At 39.3% G+C, this 20,897-nt stretch overlaps 1 protein-coding gene across 1 annotated transcript in view; it reads left to right on the top strand.

The window, feature by feature from the left end:
- The window catches only part of LOC139461198 (multiple epidermal growth factor-like domains protein 10), a 58,847-nt gene extending 49,338 nt beyond the window's left edge, over positions 1-9,509 (top strand). The window contains exon 22 of the mRNA XM_071242791.1: positions 5,956-9,509. Coding sequence (XP_071098892.1) covers positions 5,956-6,110 — 155 coding nt within the window. The 3' untranslated portion in view covers positions 6,111-9,509. The remainder of the gene's footprint in view (positions 1-5,955) is intronic.
- Positions 9,510-20,897: the final 11,388 nt, after the last annotated feature.

The raw sequence follows: 20,897 nt of genomic DNA on the forward strand, positions 1-20,897 counted from the left end.
AAATGTGACATTTGTCTCTGAGAATGTACAGGTGGAAATACGATACCGATGACGTCATATGATTCAAAGTATATTTATTTTATTTATACAGTGAAACCCCGCACCAGTTAATACTCCCAGATTAAATAAAAAATCAATATTTAATATCGGAAAAATAGGTCCTGTGTAATGCTCCTCCGCAAATATGTATGTTTTTACGTTCAAGATCCAAGGAGTACTCGTTGGGGCGACAGGGTTTCGCTGTATTTGAAAACACATTTTTTTATATAATAATTTTTGATACCACAGCTGGAAGCGAATTCAGGCTTTGAGAAGTAAGAATAAGTATGTGAGGAACACTTAAGCGACTTTTAATTACTTCTTTAATTTTAATAATTTCTTTTCAATCAATAACTACTGCACCTATTAAACACTAGATATGCTTCTGTACTGTTGATTCTCTACACACTAAAACTCATGTTAATAAATTCTATCAAACACTGATGCTTAAATAAACAAAATAAACAAGCAGAACTTTTATCTCACACGTGTTGGTTTTAGAGGGCACGGGTGTTTCAGTTGCTAAAGGCGACGAAATTCATTGTGCAGAGTTGCGTCCCTTGGGCGTGCCAGAAACCTATGATCGTGGGTCCGAATCCTGTTTCGCCCCGATTATGTTTGTAGGTGACACGTCGTGATATAACTGAAACACTGTTCAAGGCGGCGTTAAACTCAGCTCATCTTCGCACTCAGTTCAAATATCCACATTATTAACACTAATGGGTCATGGTAAAGCACAGTTTGTCACAGAAAATTATAAATTAATCGCTAACTGACACAGGTAAAACGCAAGAATGTGTTAAAAACTTTGTTTTTCTGTGTGAAATTTTATCCACGGGTGAGTCTTAATAGTCGAGTCGGGGAGGTACTACTATTGCAATAACGGTAAATAACGTCGATTTACTTTTACTTAATTTCCAAGTTCATTTCATATACACTGGATTCCCCTTTATATGACTGTGATAGAAACAGTTTTAAAACCAATTCAGGAACGGTGGGGTAGTCAAAGTGGTTTACGCGTTAGCTCGTTACGCCATAGACCGGGGTCGATTCCCCATATGGGTATATTGTGTGAAGCCCTATTCTGGTGTCCCCGTTGTGATGTTGCTGGAATATTGTTGAAAGCGGCGTAAAACCTCACTCACTAAAGCAAACTTACTTAGTTACTAGCAGCCCATATCTACAGGTGCGAATCAAATTAAAGCACTCTTAGTTCTGTCCAAGGTAGACTATTTTTGCTATTTATTTACCTGAGCACTGTTTTGTAGAAATCTGTATGCCCGGATTTTACAGGTAGATGGATAGTATTCTTTTGCATGGGAGTCGGACTCATCTCTTAATATCATCCGTACTAACATACTGGTGTTCAAGAGTATATTCGCTTGACACTCGTGTACTAAGATCAAGGGAATGTGTATCATAAGGCATACATCGTTCACTCGTGTACTAAGAGATCAAGGAAATATGTATCATAAGGCATACATGGTTCACTCGCGTACTGAGATCAAGGAAATATGTATCATAAGGCATACATGGTTCACTCGTGTACTAAGATCAAGGAAATATGTATCATAAGGCATACATCGTTCACTCGTGTACTGAGATCAAGGAAATATGTATCATAAGGCATACATCGTTCACTCGTGTACTAAGATCAAGGAAATATGTATCATAAGGCATACATCGTTCACTCGTGTACTGAGATCAAGGAAATATGTATCATAAGGCATACATCGTTCACTCGTGTACTGAGATCAAGGAAATATGTATCATAAGGCATACATCGTTCACTCGTGTACTAAGATCAAGGAAATATGTATTATAAGGCATACATCGTTCACTCGTGTACTAAGATCAAGGAAATATGTATCATAAGGCATACATCGTTCACTCGTGTACTAAGATCAAGGAAATATGTATCATAAGGCATACATCGTTCACTCGTGTACTGAGATCAAGGAAATATGTATCATAAGGCATACATCGTTCACTCGTGTACTAAGATCAAGGAAATATGTATCATAAGGCATACATCGTTCACTCGTGTACTGAGATCAAGGAAATATGTATCATAAGGCATACATCGTTCACTCGTGTACTGAGATCAAGGAAATATGTATCATAAGGCATACATCGTTCACTCGTGTACTAAGATCAAGGAAAAATGTATTATAAGGCATACATCGTTCACTCGTGTACTAAGATCAAGGAAATATGTATCATAAGGCATACATCGTTCACTCGTGTACTAAGATCAAGGAAATATGTATCATAAGGCATACATCGTTCACTCGTGTACTGAGATCAAAGGAATATGTATCATAAGGCATACATCGTTCACTCGTGTACTAAGATCAAGGAAATATGTATCATAAGGCATACATCGTTCACTCGTGTACTGAGATCAAGGAAATATGTATCATAAGGCATACATCGTTCACTCGTGTACTAAGATCAAGGAAATATGTATCATAAGGCATACATCGTTCACTCGTGTACTAAGATCAAGGAAATATGTATCATAAGGCATACATCGTTCACTCGTGTACTGAGATCAAGGAAATATGTATCATAAGGCATACATCGTTCACTCATGTACTAAGATCAAGGAAATATGTATCATAAGGCATACATCGTTCACTCGTGTACTGAGATCAAGGAAATATGTATCATAAGGCATACATCGTTCACTCGTGTACTAAGATCAAGGAAATATGTATCATAAGGCATACATCGTTCGTCGTATATTGTACTGATCTTTGTTTGGGTTTTGTAATCGTATGTGTTATTGGATCCAGGGGTTGGTCTGTGAACAAGTGTTGCGCTTTTCAATGTTTTACTAATAAAGTTCAGTGTTGATACAGCGTGTCTGATGTACTGGTAACACACTGGTAACAAAATGGTATCACTAATCAAGGTTACCAATGTCTGTCTGTTCACAAATAATTATTGTACATTATCCTCTGGGTGGTGTGGCCCAATCTATATGTTTTACAGTGATATTTACAGTGTTTTTGTTATATATATGCCACGAAATATAATTCAAAGCGGCTTCAGACAACATACACTCTCTTTCATGAATCATACACACAATACGTGAAATAAGCAAATTTCGTGAATGTTGCGATGTCCAAAATCTGACACGCGGTGAATTTTAGGGCGTGTTTTCTCATTCTAGGTCGTCTTTCGGCTGATGATACTATCTTACATTCTCAATGCAATAAGCCTCTTGTATTTGTCGAGGGAACGACTGAAGGTGACAATTTTGTGCATGATCGTTCTCGTTTTACGTTGCACAGAAGTGAGTGAAGCTCTTATATAATGACTGATAGTGCATTGTTGGGTTCTGTTCACGATTCACTTTCACGTTTCAGTCGGTTGCGCTTGATATCGTAATGTAGCATTTCGTCCGTGTAGCTTTTGCCGTTTGTACAAATATGAACAGGACATTTTCTTAATATCCTTGTTTTCTGGAAATAGCTGCACATGTCACCGTTTGGCTTGAGACATGTTTAGTGACAAAGTAGTCATAATATATGGAAAACAACGTCTTTAATTTTACTGTAAAGGCGACGTTTCGGTACAGATCCTTATGCCGTTGTCAGGCAAGACTAAATGATGAACATGGTACAGAATATACATTTATCATCCAAAACTGGCTCCCACAGGAGATATCGCTTGGGTGAGATCAAGCGATATCTACATTGTAGATGTCGCTACAAAGAAATCGCATCACAATGCTTTGCAGACCATTGTGACGTCATTGATTACGTGACGTCACAATCAAATGACATCACTAATGGCTCTGCTATTGAAGCTGTTAGCAGTACTTTTAACACTTAAGACACTGCTTACTACTGTTTGCAAACTGAAAAAGTGGGCAGAATGATGTTGGATGATAAATAAAATCTCACTTTTGATATAAAATATATAGACACTCGTTGATATATTTGATATCAAAAGACACGAGGGTGAGATACGCTATGTATTAAGTAGGTGAAGGAAACCTCTATACCGAAACGTCGTCTTTACATTAATTAAAGATGTTGTTATCTATTAGTTGTGTCTACTTTGTCATCCGTCATCTTCTAAGTAATACTTATCAAACAATTCATATATTTAGTGATTGAAGAAAATCTTTATAACACGTTTGGATTTAAATGTAATCAAATCGTATCCGAATAATGTTTGTCATGTGAATATTATTTAAATGTGTGAAATCGGAAGAATACTACATCATACGTTATATATACTGAAAAGAAGAGTTAGGGATCATGAATATTTTGTTTTAAATTCAATATTTGTATGAAATTGTGTGCTTAGTCTTCATCACTAAACTATATCCCCAAAACTTTATTTGTTCAACATATTTGTAAGACTTTGATTAAGTCTTGATTGTGCTTGGGCGTTGGGTAACACTACAACCTTCGATCATCACGTCGCAAAACCGCGTTCGACGCCCCGCGTGCGGTTCCCCGCGTACGATGCCCCACTTAGACACAATGTGCGAAGCTTATTCTTAGTGAAGTTGTCCCCTATAATGGTGGATTTCTTTCTCAAAACGACAAAGAACTCGGCTCACGAGTCAGGGGCGGTCGGGTAGCCTAGTGGCTAAAACGTTCGCTCGTCACGCCGAAGACCCGGGTTCGATTCTTGACATGAGTACAATGTGTGAAGCCCATTTCTGGTGTCCCCCGCCATGATATTGCTGGAATATTGCTTAAAGCTGCGTAAAACGTCACACACTCACACACCGTTGCCTCAGGATTGGGAAGCACTTAACTAAATGCCAAATGCATCTGTTCGTAAAACAAAAAAGCAAGCTCGCGATGCACGTTTTTCATTTTCGTATTTTTTCGAAACCAACATAAATTTCGTCTTACATAACGTTGTCACTCTCTTTGTGATGACTGATGTTTCTCGGTCAATGCCTTTTGTGTTACGTTAAATGGAATTTAATTTTCGTTAATCCGATATTTCCGTGTTTCGTTATTCTGTCTGTCACAACGCATGCATGTTCGGTTTATTTATTTTTAAATTACACACTTTAAAGCTTTGTGTTGCAGGGTTTAGCTTTGCATTTCATGGGTCTAATTAACACATTTACAACAGCATCACTGATGTAGATAATACGCTTATAACACCATTATGTTTGTTTTATGTGTAATTTGTTTTCAGTTATTGTTTTCTTAAATAGTCTGAACTTTTTAGACGTTTATATCTGTACATAAATTTAACCTTTATATATCTTAATATAACTTTTATATTACCGTATTCGACGTAATAAGCGCCCCGCTCTAATAAGCGCCCACGGCGATAATTGCTAATATATTGGCTGGTGAACAATCCCAGTTAGCACCCCTTCCGATTGATCAATGTACACAAGACTTATTTATTCGCGTATAATACGCGCTCGTATGTTATATGCACCCTTAATTATGGGCAATTAAATTCTGGAAATATATATCTGTCATATATAAACATTTCAGGTTGTCAGCATGAACCACGAAATTTATCTTTCAACTCTGTTTTTTTCACCAAAAAATATATTTATAATTTTGAGAGCTCCCTGGCGCTTATTACGCCGAATACGGTATATTCTTTTAAACTGTGTATAAAGTTTAAATGAATGTACATGTATAAATATATATAAATATTTAGGAAATAGTGTAGTCATTTATTCGTAATGTACATGTAGATATTGACGGATGTTTGGTGATTCTCCAAAGACTAATTGTAAATTTATCAGTAATTGCGATGTGTGTTATATCCTACAGTCACAAATACAATACAAACGCTGTGAATTTATGAACATTTTATTAAGCAGATAAGACTTTCCGTTTCTTGTACGTGGCGTGTCCTTTCCTATTTCTTTCAATCTTGACAAGCCGACTGATGTTATATTGTCAATTTCAGCGAAGCTTTCGACCACTACGACCCTCCACGACGCCAATCTCTTCGGCCATCTGGACCAAGATGGTAGCGACCGTGAAAATCCCCATTATCAAAACTTGGTCAACGCGGAACATCAGATTGCGGTGAATGAATTCGAAAAGAGCTCCCATGCATAATAAACACAGCCATACACACATTCACATGCCCACTTCCGCAATTTGTTCATCTATTGAAATAGGTTTAAATTTATGACATAAATGTTTTGATTATTTGAGTATATTTATGGTTTTGAAATGGGAAATGTTTCACAAAGTGATTACAGTACGACTGGTTTACCTATCCACATAAAATATAACAGTCCTACCATTAACATAACCTTTGAAATATTCACCACCGAGTGTGCGTTTAAAAACAAACAAATCAATAAACTTAAAACTTAATTGAAAAACACTGAACTGTTTCTTTGTAAGCCAAGTGAACATTACCTTCTTATAGTATCAAATTAATTATAATTATTCACTATTATAGAAACTGAACTGGATGAACATGTTTGCATTTTAAATTAATGTATTGCATTGTTCACCCAAAGAAACATTACATTACATAATGTACATAAATTATTAAATATATGTATGTGTGCGACTGTTTGTGAATAGACGTAAATGACCGCCTTCCTATATTGTCAGTGTGTGTATCATGTACATTGTTACTTCAGAGGGGAGATTATGTCTTTCAATAAAACAACTGTATTGGCGGTAAACTGGGTTCTCGCGATCTTGATATAATCATTCGTCTTTACTACTCACAACGTCACAAAGACTTGGATGAAAGTTATCCGTATTTTTCCGTGTATTAACCATTTGTTTGTACATTAATTATATAGTCATATCTTTGTCATTGTTGATATTATTTCTAATATGCTTCTAAAGGTCACAAGTTATGCTTTAAGAGATCCGGAATGGAATAGTTCTTCCGCAACCCATGCTTGCCGTAACAGGCGACTATGCTTGTCGTAAAAGGCGACTAACGGGATCGTGTGGTCAGGCTTGCTGACTTGGTTGATGCATGTCATCGTATCCAAATTACGGAGATCTATGCTCATGTATCAATCTCAGGAGTGTCTGGTCCAGACTCGATTATATATATATATATATATATATATATATATATATATATATATATATATATATATATATATATATATATATATATAGCTGGAATATTGCCGAGTGCGGCGTTAAACAACAAACATACAAACAAACAAACAGACAGACTTACAAATAAAACTTTGCTTTGTCACAATAAGAAAATTGAGATGGAAGGTTCCATTTCATATTTTATAACTACCAACATGTTCATGTCAAAACATGTCATCACTAATTAAAAATAAAAAGAAATATAATGCCATTTTTATTGCGCTATATTTGCACATAACTAAGGAGCATCCCTGAAAAGCTACATTATTATTAAAGTGTTCAATGGATCAGTGTGCACTCTCTTTCATTTTTTAACATTCAGTTTCTCATACTGCGGATGTAGGCAATCTTTAATGTACCACCATATTGTAGGCAATGCTCTTTCATGATACACATAATCGAGGTTCCATCATTAGCAGTTTCTTTGGGAGTAGCTGTATGTTTGTTGATTTATTGTAGTGTAAAGGAAGCGGCCATCTTGATTAATTAATTTGTTGTAGCCTTTTTTTCCATTCGTGACCAACTCGTGTTATTCCGGGACAAGCCGAATAGCGACTCGTGCCCCTCTCATGGCCATTGTTGCGATCGGGTTCCGTCTTAGCGCAAACGGGCATACCTAAAACAATTGTCAACTCGTTGCCTAATGGTTAACTTATATTTCCTCATATATTATATATATTTCAGATGCAATTTAAAGCACATCGGGACATGCGGAATTATACAGTATGATTGAACATATTTAACTGTGTCTTGGGTATATTTTTAGATGCAAGACGTATTTAAAATCAAAACTTATTTCTGAGGGATTTTCTGACGAAGGACTTGTAATCATGCGCGCATTCTGATTGGTTTGTCGTATTTTCGCACATAACATTCATCGATAGGGGGACGAGTCTTCTTGCGGGTTACGTAAAGGGGCGAGTGGTGACGAATGGCCTTTTTTCTTGTTTCTCACTAACCTAACAACGAGATGTAACATCTCATATTGGATATTGGAAGCCCTAAAGCTGAGCCGGTGGTCACAAATATGCATTCTTGCCACTATAAAACGCATACATCACACACAAGGAAGTAGCTGGGGAGATATATCACACAGGTTGTGATGGAGGGACATAAACGATGCAGGCAACATTGCAATCCAAAGATTAACGTTTAGATTATTTATGTAATAGCTAAAACAAATGGCTTTTGATATCGTTGGTTTTATCACATTTGTTAAAGTTATTTTGGGGACGGTTGGGTAGCCAAGTGGTTTAAGTGTTCGCTCGTCACGCCGAAGACCCGGGTTCGATTAACGTTTAGATTATTTATGTAATAGCTAAAAAAGTGGCTTTTGATATCGTTTGTTGTTCATATTTATTAACGTTATTTTGAGGGCGGTTGGGTAGCCAAGTGGTTAAAGCGTTCGCTTGTCACGCCGAGGCCCGGGTCTGATTCCCGACATGGGTAGAATGTGTGAAGCCCATTTCTGGTGTCCCTCCGTGATATTGCTGGAATAGTGCTAAAAACGGCGTAAAACCAAACTCAATCAATCAATAATGTTGTTGTTCCGAAAGGCAAGTGTTTATTTGTTGCCATTTAATTTGTTTGTTTTGTTATACCAATTAAAATGTTATCAAACCCATAGTCAACCAATTGAGGGATAGAAAACGTATTACGGTTAATTATAAATTGCTTAGATCAACTATGCAGATGTTTCTTACTTTGCCCAATCCATTTTGGAGTTGAGGGTGAGAGATATTTAGTTTCCTGCTTTATGACATTTGTTTGGTGTGCATGCTAGAAGTTGGTGAATAAGTAAGAAAAAGTAAACGATTATGGAAAAGAAATTCTGGTTTATTATCTGGTTATTATGTTGTGATGTGTCGATGTTTATACTTACTCTCCAGCTTCATAACGGTGTAAGAATCCACATGAAAACGTGGCTATGTAAAAAACCCAGAAGTTATCCATGAAATACGCTATCTTATTTACGGCAGTTGTTCCGCCAACAATTCACGGAAATAGATTGAGATAGACGTCATTCCAACCAGTGTATATATTTTATTAATGTCACGGTGGCCGAGTCGTCTACGGCGCCGAAATTCTATGCAGAGTAGTGGTATAACAGAATTATTTGGTTGTCGGCCATACCCCCTTGTGGTAAAAGTCTGAGACATACAACACTTCGTTGTTTCCTCCCATTTTCGGCTAACGCGACGTGAAACAACTAAAAAACTTATCGAAGCGGCGTTAAACCAGACTCACTCACTCACTCAGTCCTCCGACGTGTTGTATTGAGGAGGGTAGTGCCCCATTTTCACTTTGTTTGTTTATTTCATTCATGTGTATAACTCAAGAGATATATTTTCAAATAAATGTCCTCCAAGGACAAGCTGATATGAGGGTTGTGTTTATTCAAGTGGGATTTTTGTTTGTTTATTTGTTTTTAAACACCGCACTCAGCAATATTCCGGCTATATGACGGCGGTCTGTAAATAATCGAGTCTAGACCAGACAATCCAGTGATTGATATCATGAGCATCGATCCAAGCAATTGGCATACGATGACATGCGTCAACCAAGTCAGCGAGCCTGACCACCCGATCCCGTTGGTCACCTTTTACGGCAAGCATAGTCACCTGTTACGGCATCATAGCTTGTCACTTATGAGATAAATATGCTGTTGTTTTCAATGTAGACCTAGGTTATCTTTTGATTTAACCGCGCTAAATTTCAAATGTTAAATTTAGTGCGGTTAAATCTACAGATAATCTAGCTCTAAATATATATTCATGGTTTATATGAGTATTATCTACTTTAGCCTATGGCCTTATTACTAAACACCATTCTATCTGGCCAGTTCGCGATTACCTTAATAACACAAGCACACAGTTTCAGTGTACAGGTACCGCTAATTATGCAGACCAGACCAAGACTAGACATTGCTGCTAGACATTGGCAGTTAGCGTCGATCAAGCTGATTAACAGGTTTGCCAGAAGTCTGTGGCCGTTGGTGCGATCGCCGGTTCACCCCAATACTATTTCTTGCTTGGACTCAAGTGCTCTCCCACATCAAGCATATATCAGGGTTTCATCAAACTCACTCACTTATTAACGCGGGTAGCCTCTTGGTTAAAGCGTTCGCGCATCACGCCGAAGACCTGGGTTCGATTGCCGACATGGGTACAATGTGTGAAGCCCATTTCTTGTGTCCCCCGCCGTGATATTGCTGTAAAATTGCTAAAAGCTGCGTAAAACCATACTCACTCACTCACTTATTGCAGCCTACTTGTTTCTTCCACCCACAGTCGATTATGCACTTACTGTTGTGACATAGCTGCAATATCATGCGACGCAAAACCATATTCATTCACCTTGTTTGCACTTCATCAGCGTATAATTTCAATATCGTGGGATGGCCCAGCTATCAGAAGCTCCATAATTTACTGTGCAGAGTTGTGCCCCTTAGTCGTACCAGGATCCGCTCAACTCTAACAATGTTCTAATCCAGGATTCACCTTATCGGGCTCCTTGGTTTGTCAGCATGTTAAAAAAATTTGGTGCGTTACATTTGGCTTTCCTTTCATATTAAGCGATATAACTGAATTACTGTTAAAATATCAGTTAACCCACTCACTAATTCGCGTAATGTCAAAATCATTACCAGTACCGACTAATGCGGGTTCCTTAAAAACTGACACCCTGACAGGGTATATAATATCACCTCAAATCGACCTGCATCACTTCGGGCTTTCCTCCCACATTAAGCTGACACGCCTCGATATAACTCGAATACTGTTAAAAGAGGAGTTAAACCCAACTCACTCACTCACTCACTCGCTTGGCTAGGGACAAGTGGTTGTCATTGTCCACGGTCAAGTACACGACAAAGAACAGCTATAATGCAACATTATAACTCGTATGCCAAACTGAAATGCCTTTAGGATCAAGAAGGTCTATGTATGGTGTATCACGATTTTCCCTTTGTCCAATCGCTGATAGTTGTGTCAATTCCAGGGCTCTAATGGCGTTTAAGATGATGGTAATTCTATCAGTAACGAAACCTAATCCTAAGTATCAACTGAAACATCGCAATACTGACGGTATAAGATCTAATTAGAAATAAACCAGCGTCCCTCACACTTGTAAATCCAGCGTTAACATAATTGTGTACGAGGAACACAGTCCAGGCAATCTTATCTCGCAAACACTGAATACACAGCTGGCGCTGTCTTCGATTTGTCTGGACATTGTAGCTGTTGATCTGAGGAGTCGAATGAATCAGCATTGCAAACACTTCCTTCTCTGCGTTCATTAACACAATTTTCCAGATATCTAGGAGATTCTCAGCAATGTGTTTGAATGAATCCCTTAGCAGTTGAGCGACCTCTTCAATGCGATTACGACTTTGCTATTACAAATGTCATACGCCGTTAGACTGTTGCCATTGATGGAAGCCTTTTTGGAAGTACACTAAACGTACACTTGTATTCGATAAGGGCTAAACATCACTATTTCAATTTGAAGATAACTTAGTATTCATTTTTATAGCTCTGCAACCAAGAAACTTAAAACAAGCGGAAGGAGTGATTGAATTTTCTTTTATGTCGCAGTGTTTTTGCTATCTCAGATCATTAGTATTAACTGTAGGCCAAAGGTGATGTTGTCCCAGCTGGTTTTCTACTAAAGCGCATGAGAACGTGTAACGCGTGGATAAACCCATGATTATGATCAGTTCGAATGTGGTATTCGAACCTCCGATCAAAGGAGTGAGTGAGTTGGGTTTAACGACGCTATCAACACTATTCCAGTTATATCACGGCGTGTCAGCTTATTGTGGGAGGAAAGCCCGAAGTGATGCAGGTCTCAGACGTTTACCACTTCGGTGAAACCCACGAATACGGGTATGGTGCTGACAAACATAGAAACATAATCGGGGCGAACCGGGATTCGAACCCACAATCATAGGTTTGTGGCGTGCCCAAGGGACACAAATGCCACCCATGCTTGCCGTAAAAGGCGACTATGCTTGTCGTAAGAGGCGACTAACGGGACTGGGTGGTCAGGCTTGCTGGCTTGGTAGATGCATGTCATCTTAACCCAATTGCGTGGATCGATTCTCATGATGTCAATCACTGGATTTTCTGATCCAGACTCGATTATTTACAGACCGCCGCCATATAACTGGAATACTGGAGTGCGGCGCTAAACAACAAACAAACAAACAAACAAACAAAACTAATTCTTTCATTTTCTTAGCCTGACTCATTCACCCACATTGCCGCAATTGTGGTTTATCAACATTCGTTGGCCTAAAGTGTTGTATCGCCTTGGTTTATTTTGTATTTATAACGAGTAGGATAACGAGAATGGGTTATGATTTGAAGACTGCAACCTAGACAAATACGTACTGGGAAGTGTCATCTGGGCGCCTGGTTAATTCCCACTGGAACTGGTCTATTATATAAATTATCATACTGTGGCCAATTTTGTTTGTAAATGACACCGATCTGAAATGAAACTGATTCATTGACAATCCAGAGCACGCGAAGGTAATCTTCATGTCTATATAGATCTTATAACTTACAACCTTGGAGAAACCTGATGGTTTTAAGTACCGTTTTACGTTTCAGTAAGTGGAATTTCAGATGACGTTCTATTTTAGCATAAGAATTACAGTTCCTTTCTTCACATAGTCTGTTTTTATGGCAAAACCTAATTTTGATAACAGATCCTTTCACAAAGATACGATTGAATAGTATGAACGTTTCAATCTAAGGAAAGCGTGATTGAGTGAGCTTCGATCGCTTTGTGGGACGGCGCCCTGGTGACCAGTAGGACTTGGAACGATATTTACCTTTGGTATCAATGGACATGTGTTGATTCTTTATTGGTTTGTGGTTATAAGTGTTGTACTCTCATCATTGGCAGTATTCACATAATTTATCCCGTCAAGTGTATGTTCTATCTTTGCAATATGTTGTAAAATGATATCAGAACACTCATCTTAAAGAAGGGAATTTTGAGTGAGTGAGTGAGTGAGTGAGTGAGTGAGTTGGGTGTAACAGCTTTTAATAGTATTCCAGTCATATCGTGACTTGTCAGCTCAATGTGTGCTGAAAACCCGAAGTGATGCAGGTCTCAGACGTTTACCACTCGGTTAAACCCACGAGCACGGGTATGGTGCTGACAAACCTAGAAACATAATCGGGGCGAACGGGGATTCGAACCCATAATTATAGGTTTCTGGCGTAGCCAAGGGATGCAACTCTGCATTGCGAAGGTCATTTGGAATAACTCTGACCTTGTAATATCTCCCTTCATCTGAACATCTGAACATCTTCTGTGTGCCCCTTCCCTGTACTATTCACATCATTTCAGCCGTCAAGTGTACGCTCTATCTTTGCAATATGTTGTAAAATGATGGAGCAGTATCACGATCATACATCTTCACAGACCACTGTAGCAGTGAATGATCCGGAACTCTCTCTGGAACATGTACACCATGATTGTTGATTAAATCAGTCAAAGACCGCACTGAAAATCATGATATAGGGGTAGTTGGTAATGTCGCAGAAACACATAATGCAAAACAGATTTACCTCTGGTTGAAACGTGTGTAAAATCATTACGTCCCTGACGCCCGTTTAACATACAAAGGTTGTGGTCAATCGGAAAATCTATCATGTGTTGCCAATGAATTTTAGCAGCTTTATCTTATATACTGCGTGTCGGTATCTACAACCTCGATGTACTTCTTGAGTTGAAATCACCAAATATACATATGGTTCCATTATTGTGATAGCAGTAAACCTGTCTTTGTAACACAGACAAGCTCTGGGGGATCTACATCCCTGCAGGATGAATCTTTGTGAGGGGGTAGCATGTGCTTGTTTGTTTGTTTGTTGTTTAACGCCGCACTCAGCAATATGCCAGCTATATGACGGGTGTCTGTAAACAAATCGAGTCTGGACCAGACAATCTAGCGATTGGCATCATGGGCACCGATCCATGCAATTGAGATCGATGCCATGCATCAACCAAGTCAGCGAGTCTGACCACCCGATCCCGTTAGTCGCCTCTTACGACAAGTATAGTCGCCTTTTACGGCAAGCATGGGTGGCTGAAGACCTATTCTACCCTGGATCGTCACGGGTCAGCATGTGCAGTGGATATAGAATTTTTATTTGTTCCATCAGTCGGCTGTATCCCCATCCAATTCTGTACATTTCATCCTTTCCAATAAATCATTTTTTAAAATAAAAAACTACCGACTCCTCCTGAACCACGCTTGGCTTCCCTATATATTTCTGTCAGTTATGCCCCGTCCATTTATAACCTCTAACATTGATTTTTCCTCATCTTCCTCATCAATGTTTCAGACAGTCCTACAATATGATAGCCACTTTACAAAATTATATCTCACTGAATAACGAGTTCTCATTGCTCTTCATTGACCTCCCTCCGCAACTCCAACTACACTTATGGAAGGCTTCCACAAAAGACACGACAAACGGACTTACACTTATGGAAGGCTTCCATAATAGACACGACAAACGGACCTACACCTATGGAAGGCTTTCACAATAGACACGACAAGCGGACCTACACTTATGGAAGGCTTCCACAATAGACACGACAAGCGGACTTACACTTATGGAAGGCTTCCACAAAAGACACGACAAGCGGACTTACACTTATGGAAGGCTTCCATAATAGACACGACAAGCGGACCTACACCTATGGAAGGCTTCCACAATAGATACGACAAGCGGACCTACACTTATGGAAGGCTTCCACAATAGACACGACAAGCGGACCTACATTTATGGAAGGCTTCCACAATAGACACGACAAGCGGACCTACATTTATGGAAGGCTTCCACAATAGACACGACAAGCGGACCTACACTTATTGAATCACACCCATTGTATGCCAGCTGTTTTGATCAAACCGCACCGCAAACAGACCGGGAACCGTAGTGGGATAAATGGAATCTTATCAAGAAGCTTGAAACTGTTGCTGTTGCTGGGCGAAGGATACGTTGTTACATTTGACTCTCCTACAACCATATGACAGCTAACACTCACGCCATTGATTCCTCCAGGACACGACACGCTCATGGCAGTGTAACTCAAGCATGCACACCAACAGCAGGAAAAGGCGTAATAGAATTACATGTGCGGTTGGCCTCGGACACTTATTAAATAGAGTGATAGCCTGATATTGACGATGCGATCGCCATGTCTTTACAGGGCCGTCGGGAGTTCAATATGATTACACGGACATCATACGGATATTTACCTCACATAATCGGTCCGATCGGTTGTGAAAGTGTGATGACGGGACCTCAATCTCGTTACTTGTGGAACATGACATTGTGGTCTGCAAACCATGACACATTCCCTATAACCTGAAAAAGTTGTGGTTCATTTACAGGATGTCATTCATACGCTGGTTACAAAGGATATTGCAGCAGTTAATGCATAATTCAATTACTTCGTGAGTAAGTAACTGAGTATGGTTTTACACCGCTTTTGGTAAAATTCCAATAATATCACGACAGGTGAAACTAGTAATGGGCTTCATAAGGAGTGAGTTAGTGAGTTGGGTTTAACGCCGCTTCTAACAGTATTCCAGTCATATCACGGCGTGTCAGCTCAATATGAGAGGAAAGCCCGAAGTGATGTAGGTCTCAGACGTTTACCACTTCGGTGAAACCCACGAGCACGGGTATGGTGCTGACAAACCTAGAAACATAATCGGGGCGAACCGGAATTCGAACCCACAATCATAGGTTTCTGGCGTGCCGAAGGGACGCAACTATGCACAGCGAATCGCGGTGCCTTAGACGACTGGGCCACCCGTGCCTCCATAAGGAGTGACAATCCCTTTTTAGGGTATCGAACCCGGAATCTCGGTGTGATGAGCGAACGCCCATGTTTTATTCCCTTATAGGTGAAGTGTGTGTCAGGTGAATCCACTCACTCACTCACTCACTCACTCACTCACTTACTCACTCACTCACTCAAAAGCAGTGAATTGTCACTCGCTTTTTAACGTCAATTCACAAACTTCGATCTGAAGCTATTCGATACCCGGTACATACATAACTGGCTCTTATGGAAACCGGAGACGAAATTAAAAAATGAATGAAGATCAATTCACGATGTTGAATGTGGCACCGTATTTTTACAATTATTGATTATTGCCATTCATGATTCGATATTAACTAACTGTTCTCAAGTTGGCACCAAGCCTGTCGCCAGAAGGCGTGTTTAACGTGATGCAAACAAGATGGCATAATTTGACTTGACTGATATGCAGCCGTCTAAACCGTTCTCCCAAGTTGGATTAAGTGAAACTTGAGTGACATCAGATTTGTCACAGGACCTGAATTAATGTGTATTAATTTACAACAGGTGGGCCCATCATTCGTTTCGGGGGGATCAACATACCAGGCAGAATTCCCGATGAGATGTTGGGGATCAACATTTTAAGATGACATGCAGACCAGGGAGGCTATGATACGGAAGGAGGTTCAGGGAACAACAGATTACAAGGCGAGGCCACATAGACAGTGATCCCAATGACGGCGTGAGGAACAACATCTTACAGAGGAAGACCTGACACACTAGGCAGTGATCCTAATGACGGCGTTGAGGAACAACATCTTACAGAGGAAGACCTGACACACTAGGCAGTAATCCCAATGACGGCGTGAGGAACAATATTTTACAGAGGAAGACCTGACACACTAGGCAGTGATCCCAATGACGGCGTGAGGAACAACATCTTACAGAGGAAGACCTGACACACTAGGCAGTGATCCCAATGACGGCGTGAGGAGCAACATCTTACAGAGGAAGACCTGACACACTAGGCAGGGATCCCAATGACGGCGTGAGGAGCAACATCTTACAGAGGAAGACCTGACACACTAAGCAGTGGTCCCAATGACGGCGTGAGGAACAACATCTTACAGAGGAAGACCTGACACACTAGGCAGTGATCCTAATGACATCTTGAGGAATAACATAAATGGCGGGTCAAATGAAACATTTAACATTGAAATAAAAACTCTTGTTCAATACGATTATGCTTATTCAACAATCAATCATTCCTGAAACAGTTTGTAAAAAGATATCTGTGGCTGGTTAATTTTGAGTAAAACTAAATTCGTGTAATGAAGACTGAAATAAGTAAAGAATGTGCAACCACACGACGCCTTCCATGTTTGAAAAGCTGTACAAATTGTGCATGAAAAAGCAAATTAATTGATTTTGAAAGAGAACATGTCTAAGATACCCATCATAAGGTGTGTTTTATGCGAATTGGTTTTTGAATTCTTTTAAAGTTTTAAATCTAATTGGATTTTAAAAAATATAACCGTGGGGAAGTATTCTTCGAGTGCCCCTAAGGATACTGAAAAATATAAGACGATATCTATTCTGTATTGACATGTTTTGTAACTTTGACATCGTTATAGTCATTTGATCCTCCTTAGTGTTCACTTTGACATCGTTATAGTCATTTGATTCTCCTTGGTGCTCACTTTGACATCGTTATAGTCATTTGATTCTCCTTGGTGTTCACTTTGACATCGTTATAGTCATTTGATTCTCCTTGGTTTTCACTTTGGCATCGATATAGTCATTTGATTCTCCTTGGTGTTCACCTTGACATTGTTATAGTCATTTGATCCTCCTTGGTGTTCACTTTTACATCGTTATGGTCATTTGATTCTCCTTGGTGTTCACTTTTACATCTTTATAGTCATTTGATCCTCCTTGGTGTTCACTTTTACATCATTATGGTCATTTGATTCTCCTTGGTGTTCATTTTTACATCGTTATAGTCATTTGATTCTCCTTGGTGTTTGTTTGTATGATACGACGTGACCCATTATCATACCGGGGCGGTCGGGTAGCCTTGTGGTTAAAGCGATCATACCGTGTTCTTGTCCAACTTGTCAGCAGGCATTGGCGGCAGTATATCACATGTATACGTGCCTAGCAGCTCCATGGAAGCTCGGGATGAATGAAAATATAGAAGCAATGGAGCTTGACGTATTTCCAGGAGTATACATGAATTCACTATATGTGTTCATACCGTATCAGCCTTGTGCATTTAGAATCGAGCCTCATGGACAGAGGAAAATAAATTAATCTTCTATAAGAAATTAAAGGAAAATACGAACTTACAGCCAGTTATGAAATAATAAAAGAGACAAACAATATGTGGTGAAGTATAGTACAAAAAGTCATCCAAACACCCCAACGCAAACATAGACATTATGTCCATTACATGTTTCATTACACTACACACATCTACGAGTCAATGAAGATAAACGCCACCTCAATGCAATATATTCTAGCAGCAATGTCTTTATCCGGCTTATGAATTCGGAAACTCGTATCCTGGACAGACAAAAAGTCAAATCAAAATAGAATAACTAACAAACATCTTTCTCATGGATAAAGACACGGTGATTCACCTTCTTAGAAATACTATCAGACATTAAATGAAAACAAACACAAGGGCAGTCAATTCTGATATGACAAAAAAGACCAATCATATGTGACGGAGACTAATCACAGACAGTTACTCACACAACACAAACACAGACATTATGTTCAACATTTGTTGTATTACACAATACACATCTGTGTGTCCATGACGGTATATGTCACTTGAATGCAATATATTCTGACAACAACGTTCTATACTGTTGCACGTACAGGCCTTAAGAACATTTGCTGCTCTGAAGTATTAAGACACCCATACATTTATAGAGGAAAGCCTATGCCATGTATTCTGGCAGAGAGATCGATGACCATGGTTAGCTGGTCAATACAATACACGTATAAATCTAACGACCAGTTTCTGCCTTTGACCATCACAATACCTATTAATTTATATAGGAAAACATACATAACTTACGTACAACATATTCTGGCAGTAACGTAGTTAACGATGTACATATAGACCTGTAGGTCAGTTACTGCCCTTGGCCATCGCAATGCCTATATATTTATACAGGAAATGTTATACCACTTCAATGCACCATATTCTGGGAATAAAGTCGTTAACGATGTACATATAGACCTTAAGGCCAGTTACTGCCCTTGGCCATCGCAATGCCTATATATTTATACAGGAAATGTTATACCACTTAAATGCACCATATTCTGGCAGTAAAGTCGTTAACGATGTACATATAGACCTTAAGGCCAGTTACTGCCCTTGGCCATCGTAATGCCTATATATTTATACAGGAAATGTTATACCACTTAAATGCACCATATTCTGGCAGTAACGTCGTTAACGATGTATATATAGACCTTAAGGCCAGTTACTGCCCTAGGCAATCGCAATACCCATTTCTTTATATAGGAAAACGTATACCTCTAAAATACAATATATTCTGGTACGATATATTATTTACGATCAATGCAATGTACACATAGACCTTACGACCTTACTCCCCTGGCTGATCCAAGAAGCAGTCTTCCATTAGACCGATGTCCTCCCACTGACACATGAAAAGTACCCGTAGTTATAGTTTATGTTGGACCATGTCCATAGGTCAGAGATGAAAGCGATAAGACATAAATTAAATGAAGTATTCACTAACACACGGACGGTCAGTTATGAGATAACTAAACAAAATAATACTATATGAAGGAGCGTGGTCATAACAAGTACCAATTTACACAACGCAAACCTGGAAAGTATGGTCAATATCTTACACAATACATTTCTGTTTATCTATGACGGTATACGCCACATAAATGCAACGTTCTTACTGATATACATATGATATACATATAGACCTTAAGACCAGTTCCCATCGATATATAGAGGAAAACTTACGCCTATTAAATGCAATATATTCTGTCATCAACGACTTCAACCGTGTTTGCTTGTCAACACAATATACATATATACCTTAATACTAGTAACTGCAATGGGGGGCGGTCGGGTAGCCTGGTAGTTAAAGTGTTGGCTCATCACGCCGAAGATCCGGGTTCGATTCCCGACATGGGTACAATGTGTGAAGCCCATTTCTGGTGTCCCCCGCTGTGATATTGCTGGAATATTGCTAAAAGCGGTGTAAAATCAAACTCACTCACACTACTGCCATGGCTTTTAATAGAAGCAGTCTTTCATTAGACCGGTTCCCTCACATTTACAAACGAAAAGGACCCGAAGTAATAGTATCATGTTAGATCATGTGTAGCGCCGTTTAACTGGCGCCCGCAAGACACACATCTGATTGGCCAGGTTCGAGGCATCTGAACCAAATAAAAGTTTGAGACTCCATATTCTTCAATGAGAAAAGAACAACAAGGAAGACCTTGAAGACTTCGACCGTCCTCGTTTCGTTGATTAGTTTCTATGATCAGTTGATGAATGTGTCATATTCATTCTGTTCTAGGTGCCGCAAGGTTGCAGACTGTGTGAGTGAGTTATAACTTCATTTTTTATTTATGAAAGAGCTGTTTTTAATCAATCTCGGCAATGAGTGTGTGAAATAACATTTAACGTCGCATCGGCATTATCTCATCCATATAGTGAGTGAGTGAGTATGGTTTTACGCCGCTTTTAGCAATATTCCAGCAATATCACAGCGGGGGACACCACAAATTGGCTTCACACATTGTACCCATGTCGGTGATCGAACCCGGGTCTTCGGCGTGACGAGCGAACGCTTTAACCACTAGGCTACCCGACCGCCCCTCATCCATATAGGGACGAGAACAAGTTGATATGGACAATTG

This window comes from Haliotis cracherodii, unplaced genomic scaffold (assembly GCF_022045235.1).
Source record: "Haliotis cracherodii isolate W230 unplaced genomic scaffold, xgHalCrac1.p SCAF_14, whole genome shotgun sequence".
Taxonomy (NCBI): domain Eukaryota; kingdom Metazoa; phylum Mollusca; class Gastropoda; order Lepetellida; family Haliotidae; genus Haliotis; species Haliotis cracherodii.